This window comes from Mauremys mutica, chromosome 13, assembly GCF_020497125.1.
Source record: "Mauremys mutica isolate MM-2020 ecotype Southern chromosome 13, ASM2049712v1, whole genome shotgun sequence".
In the NCBI taxonomy this organism is placed as follows: domain Eukaryota; kingdom Metazoa; phylum Chordata; order Testudines; family Geoemydidae; genus Mauremys; species Mauremys mutica.
The window spans coordinates 19,547,875-19,567,873 of record NC_059084.1 but is presented as its reverse complement, the minus strand read 5'-3'; the positions used below and the strand labels follow the sequence as shown (position 1 = coordinate 19,567,873).

The 19,999-nt window shown below is 42.1% G+C and overlaps 1 protein-coding gene across 1 annotated transcript in view; it reads right to left on the bottom strand.

Annotated features, from left to right (window-relative positions):
- The window catches only part of STK4 (serine/threonine kinase 4), a 74,487-nt gene extending 56,128 nt beyond the window's left edge, over positions 1-18,359 (bottom strand). The window contains exons 1-8 of the mRNA XM_044986060.1: positions 18,162-18,359; positions 13,044-13,124; positions 9,945-10,073; positions 8,243-8,357; positions 7,502-7,666; positions 6,888-7,055; positions 5,642-5,779; positions 4,514-4,642 (exon numbers count right to left, since the gene is read on the bottom strand). Of these exons, the coding sequence (XP_044841995.1) occupies positions 4,514-4,642; positions 5,642-5,779; positions 6,888-7,055; positions 7,502-7,666; positions 8,243-8,357; positions 9,945-10,073; positions 13,044-13,124; positions 18,162-18,193 (957 nt within the window). The 5' untranslated portion in view covers positions 18,194-18,359. The remainder of the gene's footprint in view (positions 1-4,513; positions 4,643-5,641; positions 5,780-6,887; positions 7,056-7,501; positions 7,667-8,242; positions 8,358-9,944; positions 10,074-13,043; positions 13,125-18,161) is intronic.
- Positions 18,360-19,999: the final 1,640 nt, after the last annotated feature.

Below are 19,999 nucleotides of genomic sequence, written 5' to 3'. Positions count from 1 at the left end.
ATGGACAGGACTTTCTGAGCAAGGGGGATCCCAACCCTTGTAGAAAATCTGCAAAGACATGGGGCCCTGCTAAAACAGAAAGACTGATAGGTGACCTCTGGTAAGCTTTGAGCACGTGTATAAACTTCTGTTTTCTCTGTAATGCCTTTACCTTAAGAATAAAGGTGGTTGCTTAGAAAGAGCTGTGTGGTAACTTGCAACTGCTGGCAATATGCTGTTCATAGCCCTCAGAGAGAAAGCAACATTCAGGCACCGGCCTTCAGGCAGGCTGGCTTGCTGGGTATATCACAGTATAAGGCCGGGAGCTGTACAGTTTTAAAGCCACTGGTCAGAAGGGAGCAGGACAAATTGCTTCAATTTTTCCAATAGCAAGGAGGCAGAAGTGGGCATGTACAGTCTTGTGCTCGGTGTGGCTCGTAGCACAGGTTCCAAGCAGTTGGGGCGCTGATTACTGTTCCTTGCATAAAACTGGTCACCAAATCCAGTCCCCAAACTACTGCTCCAGCACAATGCCTGCCCAGTGCTATGAGCTGCACTAAGCAAGAGACAAGTGCATGCAGATGCCTGCTTCTACCTCCCTGCTGTTGGAAAAAATTGCAGCAGTTTGGTGGTGGTGGGGGGGGGGGGGGGCTGGAGGGGAGGACTCAGCAGCCATGCATATTCTGGGGGGGGGGGGGGGAAATAAATCAATACTTGACACTGCCATGAATTTCATAAAAAAAACCAAACAGCCATGATGTTCACAGGTCATTTGTTATAAGTGGTAAGCCCTCAGTTGCTTTATATACGTGACTGTGGTCTTTGTGATCTGAGCTAGTGTCACAGGGCTAATGTGCATACTTCTCACAGAGCTACAATACAAGGTCTCACCACTGTCAACATGTGGTAGCACACCCTGCCCTCCTCCAGTGCCTCCATGTCTGAGGCCTCTGTCCCATTAAGGGTGCCGGTAGTTCACAGCCAAACCCCCGGAACACCAAACCAAGAAAACCGGGAAAAGGATGAACTACAAAAGTTAATGGGGGGTGGGGGAGAGGGTGGAGTGAAGTTTTACTGCAGGTGGGCAATAAACTCCCCCTCCAGCACTGTGAGAAGCTGCAGCAGAAAACCTACAGTGCCATGGAAGCTCTTGGTAACTCTTTCCCTTTAGCAGCAGTAATGTGGCAGGGTAGAGGGGCCACAGGAAAATATTTACACTAGAGGAATCCCTCCACCTCCAACTATCTGGCACCAGCTGTCAGTGTATCACAATTCAGGCATATAAGCAGCTGCACATACCTTAAAGTCAGTATCATGGTGACACTGTAGCCTGGTCTACACTAGGCGTTTAAATCGGTTTTAGGAGCGTAAAACCGATTTAACGCCACAACCGTCCACACTAGGAGGCACCTTATATAGATTTTAATGGCTCTTTAAACCGGTTTCTGTACTCCTCCCTAACGAGAGGAGTAGCGCTAGTATCGGTATTACCATATCGGATTAGGGTTAGTGTGGCCGCTGATCGACGGTATAGGCCTACGGGCGGTATCCCACAGTGCACCACTGACCGCTCTGGACAGCAATCTGAACTCGGATGCAGTGGCCAGGTAGACAGGAAAAGCCCCGCGAACTTTTGAATATTTCCTGTTTGCCCAGCATGGAGCTCCGATCAGCACGTGTGGCGATGCAGTTAAAAATCAAAATAAAGAAAAGAGCTCCCGTATGGATCATGCGGACGTGATCGCTGTAAGGGCAGGCAAATCTGTTCTATCAGCGCTCCGTTACAGAAGACGAAATTCAAAATCTTTTTTTTAAAATCTCCAGACAGACGCCATAGCAGGGGCTCAGCACACTGCTGTGTGACAAGCGTAACGGAAAGCCAAAGAATCAAATGGACGCTCATGGACTGGAGGACTCAAGCTATCCCACAGTTCCTGCAGTCTCCGAAAAGTATTTGCATTCTTGGCTGAGCTCCAAATGCTTCTAGGGTCAAACACCGTGTCCGCGGTGGGTCAGGGCATAGCTCGGCAATTTACGCACCCCCCCACCCACCCCCAGAAGTGAAAGGGAAAACAATCCTCTCTTGACTCTTTTACATGTCACCCTATCTTTACTGAATGCTGCAGATAGACACGATGCTGCAGCCGTCAACACTAACATCCTCACTCCCCCCCACCCCGCCATGGGTGGCTGATGGTGCAATACGACTGATACCCGTCCTCGTCATCAGTCTATTGGCACATGGGGCAGTGCAAAAGGGCTGGTAACCATGCTGACTAGCATCAGTGAGGTCAATCAAGGGCACCTGGCCCTAATTTTTCCTTGTAGATGGTGCAGTATGGCTGGTAACCATCCTCATAATAGCAACAGGGGGCTGAGCTCCATCAGCCCCCACCCTTCATGTGTAAAGAAAAGATTCAATTGCCCCTGGACTAGCAGAGGGATGCTGGGCTCCTCTTCTCCACACTCCTTACTGTCCTGTCTGGAATATCATAGCAGCTGGAAGCTGCCTTCCACTCATTTCTCACTAACAAGTCACTGTGTCTTATTCCTGCATTCTTTATTAATTCATCACACAAGTGGGGGTGCAATGCTATGGTAGCCCAGGAAGGCTGGGGGAAGAACGGAATCAACAGGTGGGGTTGTTGCAGGAGCACCCCCTGTGAATAGCATACTGCTCATAATTTCTGTGGGATCTGACACAGAGCAGCTGTGCTCTCTGGCTCTATGATACAGTGGTTCTCCAGTACACTTGCCCATATTCTAGGCAGGACTGATTCTATTTTTAGATACCAAAAAGGAGGGATTGACTCAGGGAGTCATTCCCAATTTTGGCTTTTGCGCCCCTGGCTGATCGGCCAGGGGCACTTATGACAGCAGCAAATGGCACAGTGCAAAAGGACTGGTAGCCATGACCATCTTATTACCAATTTATGGTATGGCTAGTAACCATAAATTACTATGGTATGGCTAGTAACCATCTCTGCTATCATGCAAAAGCAAAAGCATGCTTCTGTGTAGCGCTGCTGAATCGCCTCTGTGAGCGGCATCTATTACACATATGGTGACAGTCACAAAAGGCAAAACAGGCTCAATGATTGCCATGCTATGGCATCTGCCAGGGCAATCCAGGGAAAAAAGCCGCGAAATGCTTGTCTGCCGTTGCTTTCCCAGAGGAAGGAGTGACTGACGACATTTACCCAGAACCACCCGCGACAATGATTTTTGCCCCATCAGGCACTGGGATCTCAACCCGGAAGTTCCAAGGGGTGGGGGAGGCTGCGGGAACTATGGGATAGCTACAGAATAGCTCCCCACAGTGCAACGCTCCAGAAATCGACACTACCCACAGTGCAACGCTCCAGAAATCGAACCGTGGACGCACACCACCAATTTAATGTGTTTAGTGTGGCCACGCGCACTCGATTTTATAAAATCTGTTTTACAAAACCGGTTTATGCAAATTTGGAATAGTCCCGTAGTGTAGACGTACCCTGTGAGTAAAGATTACTTCCATCCCAAAGCACAATGCAGCCCTAACTTCGGTCAGGAAACACTGCATTTAGCATATCTGTATTTCACTGCAAATCATGCTATTCAAATCTAGCTTCAGAAGAGGCTTGCTCTATAGAATGGCCATCTGTTGTCCATTTTATTCGGTCAGGTTGAAACTGACGGATCATGCTTCAAGATGGCTTTTGACATGCTTTTGAAAAACCACCACTCACATGACAACACTTATTCAGAGTCAAAATGTAGCATATGAACAAGCAATTAGTTGGTCTGCAACTCTGGAATCTCACTCCCTCAACTGAAAAAAAGCACAGAACTCAAGCTCACAGCACTACACCATCAAAAGAAGTCTAAGCACACATCCCCTCACCTTAAACTTGTGTCTGTTTCTATTGTACAATATGAAGTTTCTATAAAGGGGTTTCTAAATCAGGAAAATGGTATGAAGAAAAACAACACACTTATGTTATATGACAAAATAGAAGACACTGAAGGCTACAAACAAAAGGCCTCTCTACTATAGGAAAAACTTGATCCAGCCAGGAAAATGTATTTGAAGTCTTCTGCAAATTTATTACATATCTTTAAAATACTCTGCTGGGCTAGTAATTGTCCTGTGGTAGGTGTTGTGTCTATGTTCTGCTGACTCACTAAGGCACTTAGCTCAATACGGTTGAATATAAAGGAGGTGGGAGCGGGCTAATAGAGAGCAGCTACAGGACAGGAGTTGAGCACTCCTAAGCTAGAAAACCCAGGAACAAATCAACGCTGGGATCAGAGACTGAGCTGAACATTATGTAGTATTGTTGTTAATTTCCGTATTAAAGCACACAGTGGGATCCTAATCCAAGACTAGGGCTCCTAGGTGTTACGATAATACAAACGACGACAATAATCAGGAGGGAGGAATTTTAGACTCTACCAAATATGCGAACTACTTTAGAGCAGTTTGGGATAGGCACCTACTCGCACATATGTCAGCATCAGTATTTTAAATGTATTGTGTCCATTAAACACTCACTGAGTTTTCTTCATCATCTTGATCCAATTCACGCTGTTGTGCTTCCCGACGTTTCAGTTTCACATCCATTGCCTCATTAATCAAGTCCCGCAGGATTGATGCTCCTTTGGCACTTTTAACAAATGGATGCTAAAAAAGGAGATATTTTATAAGCAGCAGATAAGACAACAAAGCAGTAAAATGCTGTTATCCATAGCTATGCCTATCCCTGCTGAATTACAGTTGGGGTACACAACCAAGTAAAAACTTTATTATAAAGTTTTATTTCATAATTTACCCTTTTAGTGATGGAGAATGAGAGATCCGTACTGAGTCATACTACAAGGGCATTTCTGCATGACCCTGCATTCATACTTTATTTCTGAACAATCATATCTAGAAATGAGGTAATTCATAACACCTAAGATAACACTATGGTTATTGCTTCCCAGTAACAGGCCAACAGTCTGCCTTCGTTATTTGCCTTCTGCTTCTGACATTCTAAGGATTAACTGAAAAGCCATAGAGATAATCCCTTGACAATGCTTCAGAAACCAAGATGCACCTCTGTCAGGGAAAGGAAAAGGTAGTTTAGAGGAAAGAACTGGGGCTCCTCTAACATGGTGCAGATGGCAGGTAACCTCCAGCAGCTCAAAAGACAGCAAAGGGAAGGTTAGTTATTAAAACCCAGAGAGCTTTAGAAATTGACTAGCTTTGCTTGTATCTCTGTAAGTAGCAGCCTCTGCGGTCACCGAACAACTATAGGCAATAGTTGGGATAACTAGGAAATGGAGGACTTTGACATTAACATAATCAGATATGGCTCTTCTCTAAGCATAGGGTCAGTTAAGGGATAAACTGTATGGCTTAATAGTTAAGTGCCAGGATTTCGCTCTCAAAATCTTGAAACACTGACAAAAGCCTGGGGGCACAAAGTGTGTATGAGTATGGGAATAGAAAGCAGGAAGAAACAAAAGGTTTAAAAACCTCACACAACTTGATCTTACATTGTACAAGTTGTACAGGGGAAGCATGAAGGGAAACCAACATCTCAAATTGCACAAATACTCATTGCCTGCACCGCAGTTTGTTTAGTTAAGAACTCCCTCTGATACCCTTTGAGAGCACCCCGGGTAATAAATACCAGACCTGGAGAAGTTGTGTGGCAGTGGCTCTTTGTTCAGGACTTTTCACAAGACACTGTTTTACAAAGTCCGTAAAGTTGTCTGACCAGAGTTCTGGCTTCCGGAATGTTGGAGGAGGATTTGTAGGAATCATGAAAATTGCCTGATAATAAAAATAAAATAAGTATTGTTCTAGTGTTCGAGTTTGGAAATCTTTAAGATAAAAAACACCGAACAGACTAACATTTAATCAAAGCATAGGGACAGACACTTGCAAAGTTATTCATGTACCAAAACCCTCTGTGGCTTCTCAAGTCTGTATGCCAATGCTATGTACATTCCTCCCCGAAGAGAACAAGAGATTTGTACACCGGACCGGCGTTTCCTCCTATGGCAAAGCCACTATTTTGCATAGAGGGTGACATTTGCCATTTTAAACCATTAAAAGTCCTTTACGAAAAAGAAAAGAGAAAAACAGGTGCATAATACAGAATACCCACTGTATGGGCACATTCCACCACTCAAGAGGTGGAACTCCCAAAACAGCTTTGCCTCTGAAAAATCCCTTACCCAAAATACCACAGTGGAAAGCAATGGAGTAACAAAATGGTGGGAATTACCAATGATCTTGGAGAACCTGGTTCCTTCAGAACATCTCCTTACAGGAACTAATCTCGAACAAAAACACTGGTGTACTCCAAATCTAGTGAGAATTAGGATGGCAAAGACTGGAAACAATATGACCAAGTGGAAGTGGAGGAATGGACTCCCCACAGGTGAATGTGGAGACCCTAAGCAAAGACTGAAGCACCGACTGACACAGTGCCCTCTAGCAACAAGCTGTACTCCCGAGGAACTATTCAAGATAAGTGATAACACCAGATCTTGGCTGATATTTTGGACCAATAAGCTATGATGACGACGACCATGAAAAATTGTGTTTACTGGTGGCTGTGACAAAAAAAAAAATTCACTTTGGATCAAACTCAAGACTACCCCATTTCCACGCACGCATATTCTGAACAAACCTGGTAATTTCACATGCTTGACACAAGAATCAAGTTGGCAGATTTTCCTTTGAAGATTTTTTTTCCCATTTTACTAAATATTAAAAAGCACAGGTTAAAAAAAATGAGAGAGAGAGAGCTTGCTCATTTTCTCTAGGTTAAAAAGCTAGATAGCATCTTGTAAAATGTTTAATCAGCTAACTGCCAACAGAGGCTACCTACATTCTGTGAGAGAGTTATATTTGAAGAGGCCTCAGTCCTTACCCTCATTGGATGAATATCCGCATATGGTGGTTTTCCTTCAGCCATTTCTATTGAAGTGATTCCCAGTGACCAGATATCTGCTACACAGTTATACCCTATTTCTTGGATCACTTCTGGAGCCATCCAAAATGGGGTTCCTATAACTGTGTTCCGTTTTGCCATGGTATCCTAAAATGGAAAGGTGGGGGGGAGGGGCAGAAGAACAGACTATTTGGCAAGCAGAAGAAACAAGTTTGCCAGCTAATAAATAACACTGTCCCTAAAGATTATACACAAAAGTTACTCAGTAAGACTGAAATATAAGGAATTTTGCACATCAGGCTTGAGATGCATTGGCAGAACTGTGTGGGGACTCAGTAGAAGACAGTAGGTGTTACTACAGTATGTGCTACTACACACAACTGTTTTGGTGCTTTCGTTCTGTGAACAAGAAAGCCAGAGAGTGTCAGCCTGCCTCTCCCTCCTCTGGGCCCCACTGTAGTGCAGGTGCACTGCATTCATGGAAGTGCTAAGCAACTGAATTTAGCATAATCTCTCCAGTAAGTGTTTCACTTTTACCTGCAGGCTGAATGAGAAATTTCTACATACACAACCAAAGTAACAATTTTACTCACTGTAAGTTGGCCCGCTACCCCAAAATCTGCAAGTTTAGCATGTCCTTCCGTATTTAGTAATATATTTCCAGCTTTGATATCTCTGTGTATTTTCCTCATAAAATGCAGATATTCTAGTCCTTTAAGGGTTGCTTGTACTATTGTAGCTATTTCCTCTTCTGTCAACTAAAGAAAAAAAAGCAGTTAGATTGGTATTTCATGCCAAAGACCGACATTTCCTTGAAATACAAATACAAGATTCCCATACCAATCTGCATAGTAGAAAATTCTATGCAGTTTCAGTTACCAAGAGACAGTATTATCTATGCACAGTACAGCTGGTTTACTTGGTCTCCCTTCATGTATTGTGTGTGCATGGCTCTTTCACAGGTAACTTGATATTACACCACCAATGTAACTAGACATGATCAGCTATAAAAAGCCCAACACTGAAAATCAAGATTCCATTTTTTTCCAGACATACAGATCATTTTAATCAGAAAACTTACTCAAACTGCAATTACATTATCTTGAATGATCAAGTTAGCTACCTAGTTAAACATCGTAGTTTCCAGGAGCGCTGGGCACTTGCAGCTCACAGGATAGCTAATGAGAGCTCTGGATGCTCTGAAAAATCAGGCCAAAGAACTATGCACAGACTACTACAAAGCTACTTAGTATAATATAAAATATGTACTATTTAGACTGGATACTTAAAGCTTGACATTGTATAAATATGGATTGTAAGGGGAAAGGACATACTGTTTTATTTCGTAATCGAATAATATCAGAGACAGATCCAGCTCCACAGTACTCCATGACTATCCACAGGTCCGTGTTCTTAAAATAGCTGCCATAATACTTGACTACATGGGGACTATGGAAAATTAGAGAAAAAGAGTCAGATGGTGTTAATGAAAGCAATTTTATAAATAGGAGCACAATATAAAGCACAGCCAAAAAAGATGCTAAGAGTTCAGGGTCAGACTTGGGATCCCAGACTTAAGGCTGAATATATTACAAGGTTAAGAGTTTGCAGGAAATGCTCATATCCTCCATTTGGGGATTTCCTCTTAAATACCGTAACAACCATTCTTCCCAGTTCTGCAATTTAGTTCTGAGACATGATGCATTTTACTAATCTAATAAGAGTTAGGTCTTTACAGTTTATCTTATCTACAGTTGCTGCCTGGCTGCTCAAGAAGCAATAACCTACTCTATATTAATGTATCAGATCATAAGAATGACCCTCTGTCCTTTAGAAAGAAGCAAAAAGCTGTCAAAAATGGAAGAGTTATAAAAGGACCAAAAATAAACTCTCTCTGCTCTATGAATGCATCTCTCTTATGTAAGAATTTAAATTGATATCAGAAGAGTTAGTCACCATGTAGGAGTCTCCCAGAATGTTTGCGCAGAGAACAGAGTTCTTCCATGATTCACTATCCCTAGTGCTCACAAGTGGCGAGCAGTTGGGCAAAATGGAAGGTCCCATTTTAGGTCTTATACTCTCTCTTTTAAAAACAAAAACACTCAAAGAAGCCTAATGAATTTTGTAAATTAATTCACATAATACTTTATGAACAGGTTCTAAAAAGGTTTCATTTTATTTAGTCAGACAACAATTACCAGAAGGAAGAGGGAATAGCTGTAGAAGTGTACTCGGCAGAATTACAAATCAGTGTGTCCACATTTTAATACTGAAAATCTTATTCATGATAAGCTTTTTTGCTTGCTTGCAGTTGTAATCAGACTAGAGGCTTAACACTAAAATAAGTAAGGATTTACAAATGGTCTGTGGCTTTTAAGTATTTATCCAAGGGAAACACTTTTGTGGCAGGCGGGCAGTTGTGTAAATGATCTCTTCATAAGCTTTTCTGCTCTGACAGTTTTCCAAAAGGAAATGAGTGAAATCAGTGAGATACACAGGGCCTGACTTTCATAACACAAATACCCCACTTGTGCAAGAGTAATTTTGAGTGCCCACCGACTTAGTCGTGTATTTTAATGCACTAAAATCTGCACGGACTAGTGATGGCTCTGCAAATGAGAATTCTGTCACCTTTGCAGACAGCACACTAGCCTGTGCATATGCAAAGTGAAACACACAAGTGGAACTCAGGTGGAGGCACGCTAAGGTGGGGGGTGAGGGGAGAGAGAGAGAGAAATCATGCATACATTGCCTGCTCTCTTTCAGTTTTCCAAATAGCACTTATTGTAAACAAATTTATACAGTCTATTAAACTAGATTGAGGAGAGGCCAGTTTAAGACCATTTAAAAAAAACTCACTGTAAATCATGTTTCTTTGATAAATGTTGACTAGTCCACCTCAGACAGTGCAACAGCTAGTCTCACTTCTGAGAAGTGTTTAATACAACACAGTGTTTCCTAGATTCAACTACTAAGCAGATCACATGCAATACTTTTCTTAAGGGGTTGCAGGTGGGATTCATTGCAGGCACTTACCTGTCACATTGCTGCATTATGGATATTTCCTTTATGATTTCCTGCAGGTCAGACTCAACAGGAACCTGTTTAATTGCAACAACTTGACCCGTTTCTTTATGAATAGCTTTGAATACACTGCCATAGGATCTGTACCAATCAAAATGTGAAATACTAAATACAAGCAATACAACAGGTTAAAAACTGGCACACTTTTTGGTTTACATTTAGAGGTGCATCATAATCTGGAAAAAAAGGAACACTGTTTAATGACCTCTCCTACTACAAATATCTTAATCGTTGATTTTTTGAACACCACATACAACTTAGACATAATAAAACAGGAGTATTTGCAAAATTTCATTTAATCTACAGGCTCCTGGGGCTATAGTAACAATAAGAAATACATAGGAAAGATGCTCATCACCACATTCCCAATAACCTTAAAAATACCTTTTTACCCAAACTCCAGCAAACTCATTTCTCTAAACTATTTTCAATATACATCTAACTGAAGTGCTGTAAAAACTGGTCTATATAGGTTTTTATATCATGCTCATCACCATAGTAACTGAACAACATGACTATACATCTGTCACTTGTTTGTTCTCTCATCCTCTCCCCAAAGGGAGAAACATGTGCAGTGGAGTGTCTTCTTTTGGTAGATTTTTCTATCTGTTGATATATGTTTATGCTGGAGAAGGCAAAGTGAAAAAAGTTAGCCTTGAACTTGGAACGGAAGGTGGTGAGGTTTATGATGGTCCGTGGTGTCTGAGCAAGTTCATTCCAGTGTCTTGGATCAGCCCCTGAGAAAGTTCTATCTCCCACACAACGAATTTTATCCTTATTGTTGAGAGTTCCATTGTGCCAGAGGAGTGAAGCTGTCAACCACAGTCCTCATCCCAGAGCTTTAGACCATCTTGGACAATACTATATACTTTTATATATATAGGCACATGGTATAGAAGTTTCATATTTTGCATGCTTAAAATTATGTTTTCATCCATTTACAAATAAGGTACAGCAACGATTTCCTATAATGCCATCACATCCATTCATTTCTCAAGAGTTATTGTGGATGCAATAAACTTGCAGGCATCAGGGAAGTAAACCAAACCGTCACTTATATCCATCTAATTCATGAAGTACAGTGATAGTGTCCAGATTATCTCAGACTGAGGTAAAGCACTACAATTGTTTCAAAGATGCAGGAAAAATAGGATAACATAGGGGCTTTGTTCCTAGATGAATTAAATGCAGCAAGGATTCTCACAAGACACAGTTCTGACCCTAAAATAGAGAAATCTTCAGGGCTTGGTGGAGACATAGCCAAGAAAGTCTCTGTATTTCACAGCACCACACAGTAAACACTGTATAAGCTGTTCCGAGATAAGCAAATTAGAAAGACAAAAAGAAATAAGATGTGTTTGCCCCTACACTCCAATATTATGTTTTTCTACAAAATCAAGGTATTTGGATAACCCTCTCACCCCAAAAATTAAATCAGCTCTTGCTTCAATGAACAAGAGGATCTGAATAAGAAATGTCCTTTGAGACAGAAGGGCTTAGAATAAATAAGTTTTAATTTCTTATAAAACTGTAAATAAATAAAAAACATAAGAATTAATTTTTCTGATTTTCAATTTATCACCAACTTTTCTGCCAACATTAGTGTCTACTATAACTATTCCTAAATCTTGTCTCAAAACACAGTTGTCTGTCTCCACTGATATACTGTAATTCAAATAGACCAAATATGTTCCAGCTATCTTGATGGAGAAAAAAAAACCAAAAAACCCCACCTTTTCCAGCATAAGTTTGTACATTGTCAGAGGTTTAGAATTCAACATTGTATTCAGTTATTGCAGTTTCAGAATTTCACACAGCACTTAACTGTTTAACTGGATGCCAGTTAGTAAGAATTTACAGTCCATACATTTTGCCAGAACTAGATATTGTTACTGGGCACAAGTGCAGTGTCAGTTTCATGGGTTCATCTTGAAAGAGACTACTGAGTTTACAAAAGTTGTCTGTCTCATGATTTTTTCAACATATCTTATTCAGGCACAGTATAAGATTAAAAAGAAGTGCCCAAGTATCAGAATGCAAGCTAACCTCAACTTTTATGTTTCTTCTAGTTAGCATCTTCCCCCTACACCACACTGAACTTCCAACAAGAGGTGCTAAGATGAAAAGGAGAACATTTAATTTCAGTTTTCAATGTGCAGCATTAATACAGTTCTTCAAGTTCTCCACTTAGGAGTAGGGAAGTATGTTTTTTTCCCCTCCTACACTTTGTGGGCTTACATGCCTCCCATTCTCACTATTCTAGTGCTACATATCTTTTGCTTGCCTCTCTGCCTTGATTTACAATCAATTTCTGTTTTTTACACTTCAGTAAGGAGGTGATGTTTTCTAGCTATAGCCTGTACATTAAAAACCAGGAAAATGAAAGGGTTACTGTGTGTAACGCCCAACAATTGAAATGGTAGTTTTTATTCTCAACAATTTAATTCTTCTATTACTTATTTTATGTTCTACGTTTTAATATTTGGATTATGAATTATTTTTAAAAAGTTAAACAATTTACAACTACTTATGTTTTTTGATTCCCAATACTTTCCAGTGGGAATGCTGATTCTTTCTGTCTACTTGGTTCAAAATGAAGTCACTGCTAAAAAGTATCCTTAAAAATGCAGCTCCAAAGCCAACAGTCCCATTCACTGAATGGAGATACTGAAATAGCAGTAGGTATGTCTATAAAACAGTTTTGATCGTCTTTACTGTTTTATCTAGTAAAAAGCTTGTTTATATTAAGGCTCTGTCATCAAAAGAGACATTACATTTAAGCTAGAAAGATGTAGATTTTATTTCCAGACAGCGTCTCTTCAAGCATTTTAAATTTAAATGTTCCTCAATTTAAAACTGGTGTTTACACAACTCGGAGCTTAGATGTAGGTGTTCCAATGGCAAGCACTATATTCAAAATGCCACCTGCCTCAAAAAAGTTCTCTGTTAAAAAAAACAAACAAACCAACCCACAGGTCTTCACAAAGTCAGCCATTACGTGTGTATGTTCTTGGACAAGTTTACATTCTGCACATTGTATAAGACACTCACCCTTCTCCCAGCTTCTCCAGTACATCAAATACTTCTTCTGGTTGCTTGGTCAAACTATCTTCATCTAATTTCTTCAGCTGCCTGTATATACAGAGATGTAGAAATGAAAGAGTTTAAGATTCTGTAATTTGGTTATTTCTGAGAACAGAACTTTAAGCAGAATTCATTTTAAACCATGCAACTGACAATTTGACAAAAATACATTTTATCTTAATATAAAATTTAGACTGCTTGAGGAGTAAAATACAGTGGTTAGATGTAGAGTGAAGTAAACCGCATTTAGCACAATCAGATCTCCAGGTACTGCTATTTCTTACTACTACAAAAGGTCTGAGTCTTACAGGGGGGCAGCATTTTATCAAGCACAAAGATCTACATTTCCTCTCAGTGGCAGGAAACAGTTAGTAGTATGAGAATATATTCAGGATCATTTCCACACCATCTGAACATCATGCCTCCTATACTTATTGAACAAATCTTCAACAAGCTTGAAGAATTGTGGCATAAGATTGTGTGGGCTCTTGGTACTAAACTAACATTTTATTAAATTTATGTTCATGCCCTTTCCCCCCCCCCCTTTTTTTTGTGCTTTGTGATGCACAAAGAAAAGGTTTGTTTTGGGGAGGTTTTTTTCTTGCTTATTTTTCACATTTGAAATTCAGATTTTGTACATCTTGGAAGATTATGAATGACTGGTAGGATAATGACATAAAAAACAACAACAACGACGAAACTGAAATCTCATTAACCAAGATAGAAAGTGATTTTTAGTCAGACTGCTTAAGTCTCCTATAGTTGAAACACTTAGGAGCAAGGTTGCCTTTGTTAAAGATTCCTATGCTCGTTCAATTTGAAGAAGAAGAAAAAAAAACCTAATTCATCACGAAGCAGCAAGAAAAGCACAAAGTTAGTCTTTGCAGGTTACCTTTAACATACGCTACATACAATCACTACAAGGTTCCAAACAGTCCTTAAGGACATAAGCTCTCAAAACCTATACTTTACAATCCACTAAGTGACATAAAGTGACAAGAAAGATACATTGCCTCCATTTGAACCCAAAAGAGCTCAGCTGTGGATCCAAAAAACAAGCATGATTCCTCGCTATCAGTCAATTTTGATTCCCACACTTGAGCCAGGTTAAGGACGAAGCACGTGTATATGCCTATAACGTTAAATAAATATCTGATAGCTTCTATGGGCTGGAGTTACTAAACATCAAGACAGCAAATACAGATTTTGTATTTGTGATACTAAGGTGGCTCATTAGAGGCTATTAAAAATGTAAAAGAAGTTTTGACTAAGATTTTGTAAACCAGGAATAGAAGCCACGCTGTGCTCATTTTCTATTATGTTTATATACAAAAGCAATATAGCAGAAGCAGTACACTCATGCGTTATGTACAATGGCTTCCTGAAATGAAGAAAATATTACAAACAAGCAGACTCAGGAAATGGCGAAATACTGAAAGTAAGTCACTAGCTTCTCTGCAAAGATAAGCACTGAACCAACAGAATGTTACTTGTTTGAAAGAAAAAAAAAATCAGTACATAGTTACCATATAAGTCACGATTTCCAAGCAGTGTGAAATGTGGAAATCTAAAGGACAGATACTATACTAAAAAAAAGCATCTAATATGAGACCCAACCATTAAGTATCAAGATAGAATTTTAGAAAATCCAAGCACTACACAAGTTCATTAGAAGCCAACTTAACTTCTGTTTCTACTGTCACCACCAGAATACTCGGATTCCGAACAAATTCAGAAATTCAAGTTTTATTTAATCATTAACTAAAAAGCTCTGAATCAATGATGAGTGAGCCGATTCATTTAGAATCGGTGTACATTTTTAGAGAGGGTTGAAGCCATAAAACCAGCATTACTGTATGGACATGAACACTCCAATCTGGGTCAAGTATAGTTAAACGTTTGCATAAAGAGTTATATAATAAATGCACACACTAGTAGAAATGTTACTCCATCATTTAAAAAAAACAACTGCTAGCTACGCCACAGAACAAAGGAAGCTGCCTCTTCAGTTCATCATTCAAATATACCGTTAGAAGCAGCTGCAAGCTACCGATAGCATTTTGACAAACTGAAACTTCATTCAATTGAAGAGATGCCTCTAAAACATCCCCTATCTCGGGTTGCTCAAGTACAGCCTGCAGTGAAATGATAGGAAGGTAACAGCTTTATTCAAAGGTTTCACTGAAATCCCAAGATATAACTGGTCTTCACACCCAACAGACATTGCTGTACCTGACACAAATAAGATAAAGAACACTGAGGGACATCAGTAACAGTATACACGGTTCTGTGCATAGCTGTTAAGAATAAACGTCTTGTCATCATTCTAATTAGTTTGCACTACAACTAACATTTTGACCATTTAATGGAAGAGCCATGAGTGCAAAGAACTAACATAATTTCACTTTTTGCCAAATAGACATGCAATAGTGACCTTTACTGATATACAACTTATTATTAAGGAGAGACGTTAGCAATTAAACATCTGAGTTTCCCTCCAAACCAATTAAAAAAGCAACCTGACAGCAGACTTGACATCTTAGTATAAAAGGTGGGGTTTCTTGTTTTGTTTTTTGAGTGCAAGACTTATGCTTCCATTTTTCAATAGAAAAGGTTTGAGTCATTTGTTTTTCCACAACTTGACAGGGTTTCCTCAAAGGGTGGAGGCCTGATTATGCTAAAGTCGTTTTCGTAAATTCCCTTCTCTGCAAGCCTGATTCCACTGTAAAACTAATCTAGTGGCAAAAAAACAAAAACCAGTTAATGTTTTAATATTCCAGGTTTCTACTCTACTTCTCTTTAAAGCAATTTGATGCTCCTCATTCATTCAAAGTGTTGTCGTTGGTTGTGTTCTTCTACAGCTAGTCTCCATCTCTCCCCCTCTTTTGTCCAAGGTCCTCAATCTTACAAATGGACATAAGAACACTGAAAAATTCTAAGAACATGTGGACCAAGCAGATCTAACCTAAAAGATAAAGCTGTGTGCAATCTCACAAGATATGCACATTAATGGAAACAGAAAGTTACCACAAAAATCACCCGCAACGGCCACCACAAGTGTGACAGAATTGTTTCTAAGGTATTTTTAAAGTGCCTACCTTCTTGAGCTTTAAGTGCTTATTCTTAAAAGGTGCTTACAGAACATTTATTTGGGTCTCCCACTGTGTTTTTTGGTTGTCTATTTAGATTGTAAATGCCTCAGGGCAAGACGACTACCTTCTGAATCTTCTACTGTCCTGAACATAGTCACAAGTTTAACATACCCTTTTGATGTTCATAAGACAGATGCCTTATATAGCAGTATCATTGCTGAAAGACATGTGGCTTTTGTTTTCAAGATTTGGTGTCCTTAAACCCTGTCTGCCAGAAGCTGGGAATGGGCAACAGGAGATGGATCACTTGAGGATTAGCTGTTCTGTTCATTCCCTCTGTAGCACATGGCATTGACCACTGTCAGAAAACAGGATACTGGGCTAGATGGACCCAGTATGGCCATTTTTATGTTCTGCTTACCACACTTAGATTAAGTAGTTTGCAATTACTCCAGGTTGCATCTTTCTTGTGTAATATTTAACCTACTGAAAAGTCTTGAAGTCCCTTAGCTTCATCCTATTCTTAGCTTTCTATGACTTGTGGTTTCACTAAGGTTCCTAAAATAATGCAATTACTAGCCTGAGCAAATTGCAAATGTGATGGAGCGCATGTTTACTCTTAAATGTATCTAATCCCTCTTTAAGAAAAGGAAATTTGTGAGGGTATTTTATTAAAACACAAGGGCACTGAAGATTGGAAATTGTGCAGCTAAAATGTTGGCATCACATCAGTAGTGCTGGTTATTGCCACAACAAATTTGTAACCATAATGCAACCACACACAGCCTACTTGACAAAACAGACATCTCTTCCCACAGATATGTAAGGAACAAACTCCTATACCTTGCCCTGGCCACTGCAAACTTTACCTTAGGAGCAAACATTAAAATTTACCACTCCACTATCAAATTCTTTTTCTTCTATCCCTAATGGATGCAAGGTTTATTACCCTGCCATGTATTTAATAATCCCAACCCTTTATCATTTATCCACATAATTATTATACTTGGGCTCCGTACATATTACATTTATTTCCCTTCAGTTGTTTTTTATCCCTTCTCGATGAATTTCTAACACTCCCACTGCAGTAGGGTCCACGCACCAATATTAGTGAAGATGTAGTGACACATGCTGCCTCAGGGGATTTTTAGCCTGCGGAGAAAAGTCCTGTGATGCTGGTTGCTATGTCACCCATCCCACAGCTCCCTGCTCTCCCTGGGAAAACGTGGTATATCTAAGGGATGACTCACTTACAAACCTGGGCTGATTTTAGAGGATTTAACCTTTCAGTGGGCAGGTTTTTTATTTACATTTCCCACAGCGCCAGCCCCCCATCTCCCTCCCCCACCTCCCAGAGACCAACCCATCCCACCTCATCCCCCCCAGCCTCCCACAGACCAACCTACCCCCCCGGACTCCCACAGACCGAACCACCCCCATCCCCTCTACCTCCCACAGACAGACCCACACCTCCCCTCATCCCAACCCACCCACAGACCAACCCACACTTCCCCTCATCCCGACCCAACCCCTTCATCCCCCCCACAGAGCGTCCCACCCTCATCCCCAGCCTCCCAGACCGACCCACACCTTCCCTGAACCCCCACAGACTGACCTACCCAGTCTCATCCCCCAGCCTCCCACGGACAACCCACCCTCCTTCACCCCCTCATCCCCCCACAGACCGACCCACCCTCTTGTCCCCCCACAGACCGACCCACCCCTCCCCCCATCCCGACCCACCCAGTCTCATCCCCCACAGACCGACCCACCCCCCCATCCTCCCACAGACAACCCACCCTCCCTCACCCCCACACAGACCGATCCAGCAGCCTCCCACAGACCGACCGACCGACCCACCCTCCTTCATCCCCCAACCTCCCACAGACCGACCCACCCCCGCCGCCTCCCACAAACCGACCCAACCTCCTTCATCCTCCAACCTCCCATGACCCAACCCCTAATCCCGGCACCCCAAGGCCAAGCCCCTCACCGGCGCGGGTTGCGCAGCTGCACGGTCTCCATGGCGCCCTAGAGCAGCAGGGCAGGGGGCGCGCTCATTCTTCCATGACTCCAGCCGCTCACTCCCGGCGCTTTTCCAAGGCCACTTCCGCTTCACTTCCGCCTCCTCTGTACACACCGGAAACAAGGGGCGGGGTCATCGTCACATGGTTTTACAGAAAGGGAGGCGCTGCCGCCTTCCGCGGCCGCAGGGGCGTGGTCCTTCCACTGGCTCCGCCCCTCCCCACTCACGAGGAGGTGGGGGCAGTTTTCTTGCTCATCCCCCGGGCTGGCTCAGGGTCAGCCCCTAGGACAGGGCAGTGTGTTGAGGGCTGGAACAACAATTTCCCAGCAGCCCCACCGCCAACGCCTATTTTGCATACTAATTTACATATATTTAAATATTCAATCGGATGGGTATCATCCTGATTGTATTAGGCAGTCACTTTGAGGCCCCAAACTCGGGAGCTGGGTCTCTGCCCTAGGAACCACCCCCATCCCTTCAGGCTCTGCTCTGGGAGTTGAAGTAGAGCCCAGCAGCCCTGTTTCCCACCCCTCTGCTTTCCTACCCAGTCAATCTTCTGAATGTGCTCCAACCTATTATGGCTACTGGGGGACAGAGGACCTTAGCCTGCCCAAAGCTAATGGCCCTTAACCAGTGGGGAGGGGCCATTGAACCCAAGTAAATTTGGGGGATAACAAATGAAAAAAGGGGGACAGGAGTTATAGGTTATAAATTAAAGGTTAAAAATCAGGGAACTGGAAGGGCAGCCTGAGCAGAGAACTCCCAACAGCACCCTCTGCTCCTTAAAGGTGTCTAAGGAGTCAGTGGATGCTGCCCAGAAGACCTCTGCTCACAGGCATGACACAACAAGGGATCAGAAACAGGCCTCACAGTCTCAGAGCATCCCACCATCCAGCTTCCTCCTTCTGGTGTGATGGATGTCCACCTTAGCCAGTGCCAGGACAAAGTTGACAAGGAAGTCTCACGACTTTGTGGCCCCATGGATGGAGTGTGTGCATAAATGAGGAACTGTAGTACTTTCTGCAGTACTCCTCCCTAGGCAGTCATTTCCAATTATAGTAGAATACTAGCTCTGCTATAGTTAAGATTAAGATATTCATAGATTTTTAAAGCCAAAAGGAATCATTATTATCTAATCTGACCTGCATTACACAAAGAACCTCTCACCCAATAATTTCTGCATCAAGCCATAACTTCTGTCAGAGCTATAGCATCTCTATTAGAAAAGTAGCCAGTCTTGCTATAAAGATTTCAAGTGATGGAGAATTCACCACATTGTTCAAATTTTATTCACTATTCAAAATCATTCTGCAAATAGTCCTTGGTTTGTAGACTGCAGGGAGGGGGCTGGTGAGTGTTGAGCCTCAGGGGGCTGCAGCAAGGAAACTGGTTGGCACAGGCTGTAGGGGCCACGGAGAGGGGGCACTTCCATTGCATAATGATTACACTTGAGACTGAGGGGCTCCAGGAGCTGCAGCAAGGTAGTTAGTTGGCTTGAAGGGGCTGGTATGAACGAGCTGGTGGGTTTTGAAATCCACAAGGATTTGGCAAGGGGGTTGTTGGCGTTGATGTAGCGCAGGGCTAGTGGATGTTGGGCACCCATGGGATGAGGTGAAGGGGATGCTGGGTGTTGGGCACCAGGGTGTTGTGATGAAGGGACTGGTGGGCATTGGGTGCCGGTGGGATTTGGTGAAAGGGCTGGTGAATGTTGGGCACCACAGGGATGTAGCAGGGGGTTGGTGGGTGCTGGGCACAAGGGGGAGGCAGCAAAGGGGCTGATGGGCATCAGGCACCAGGGGGGATGA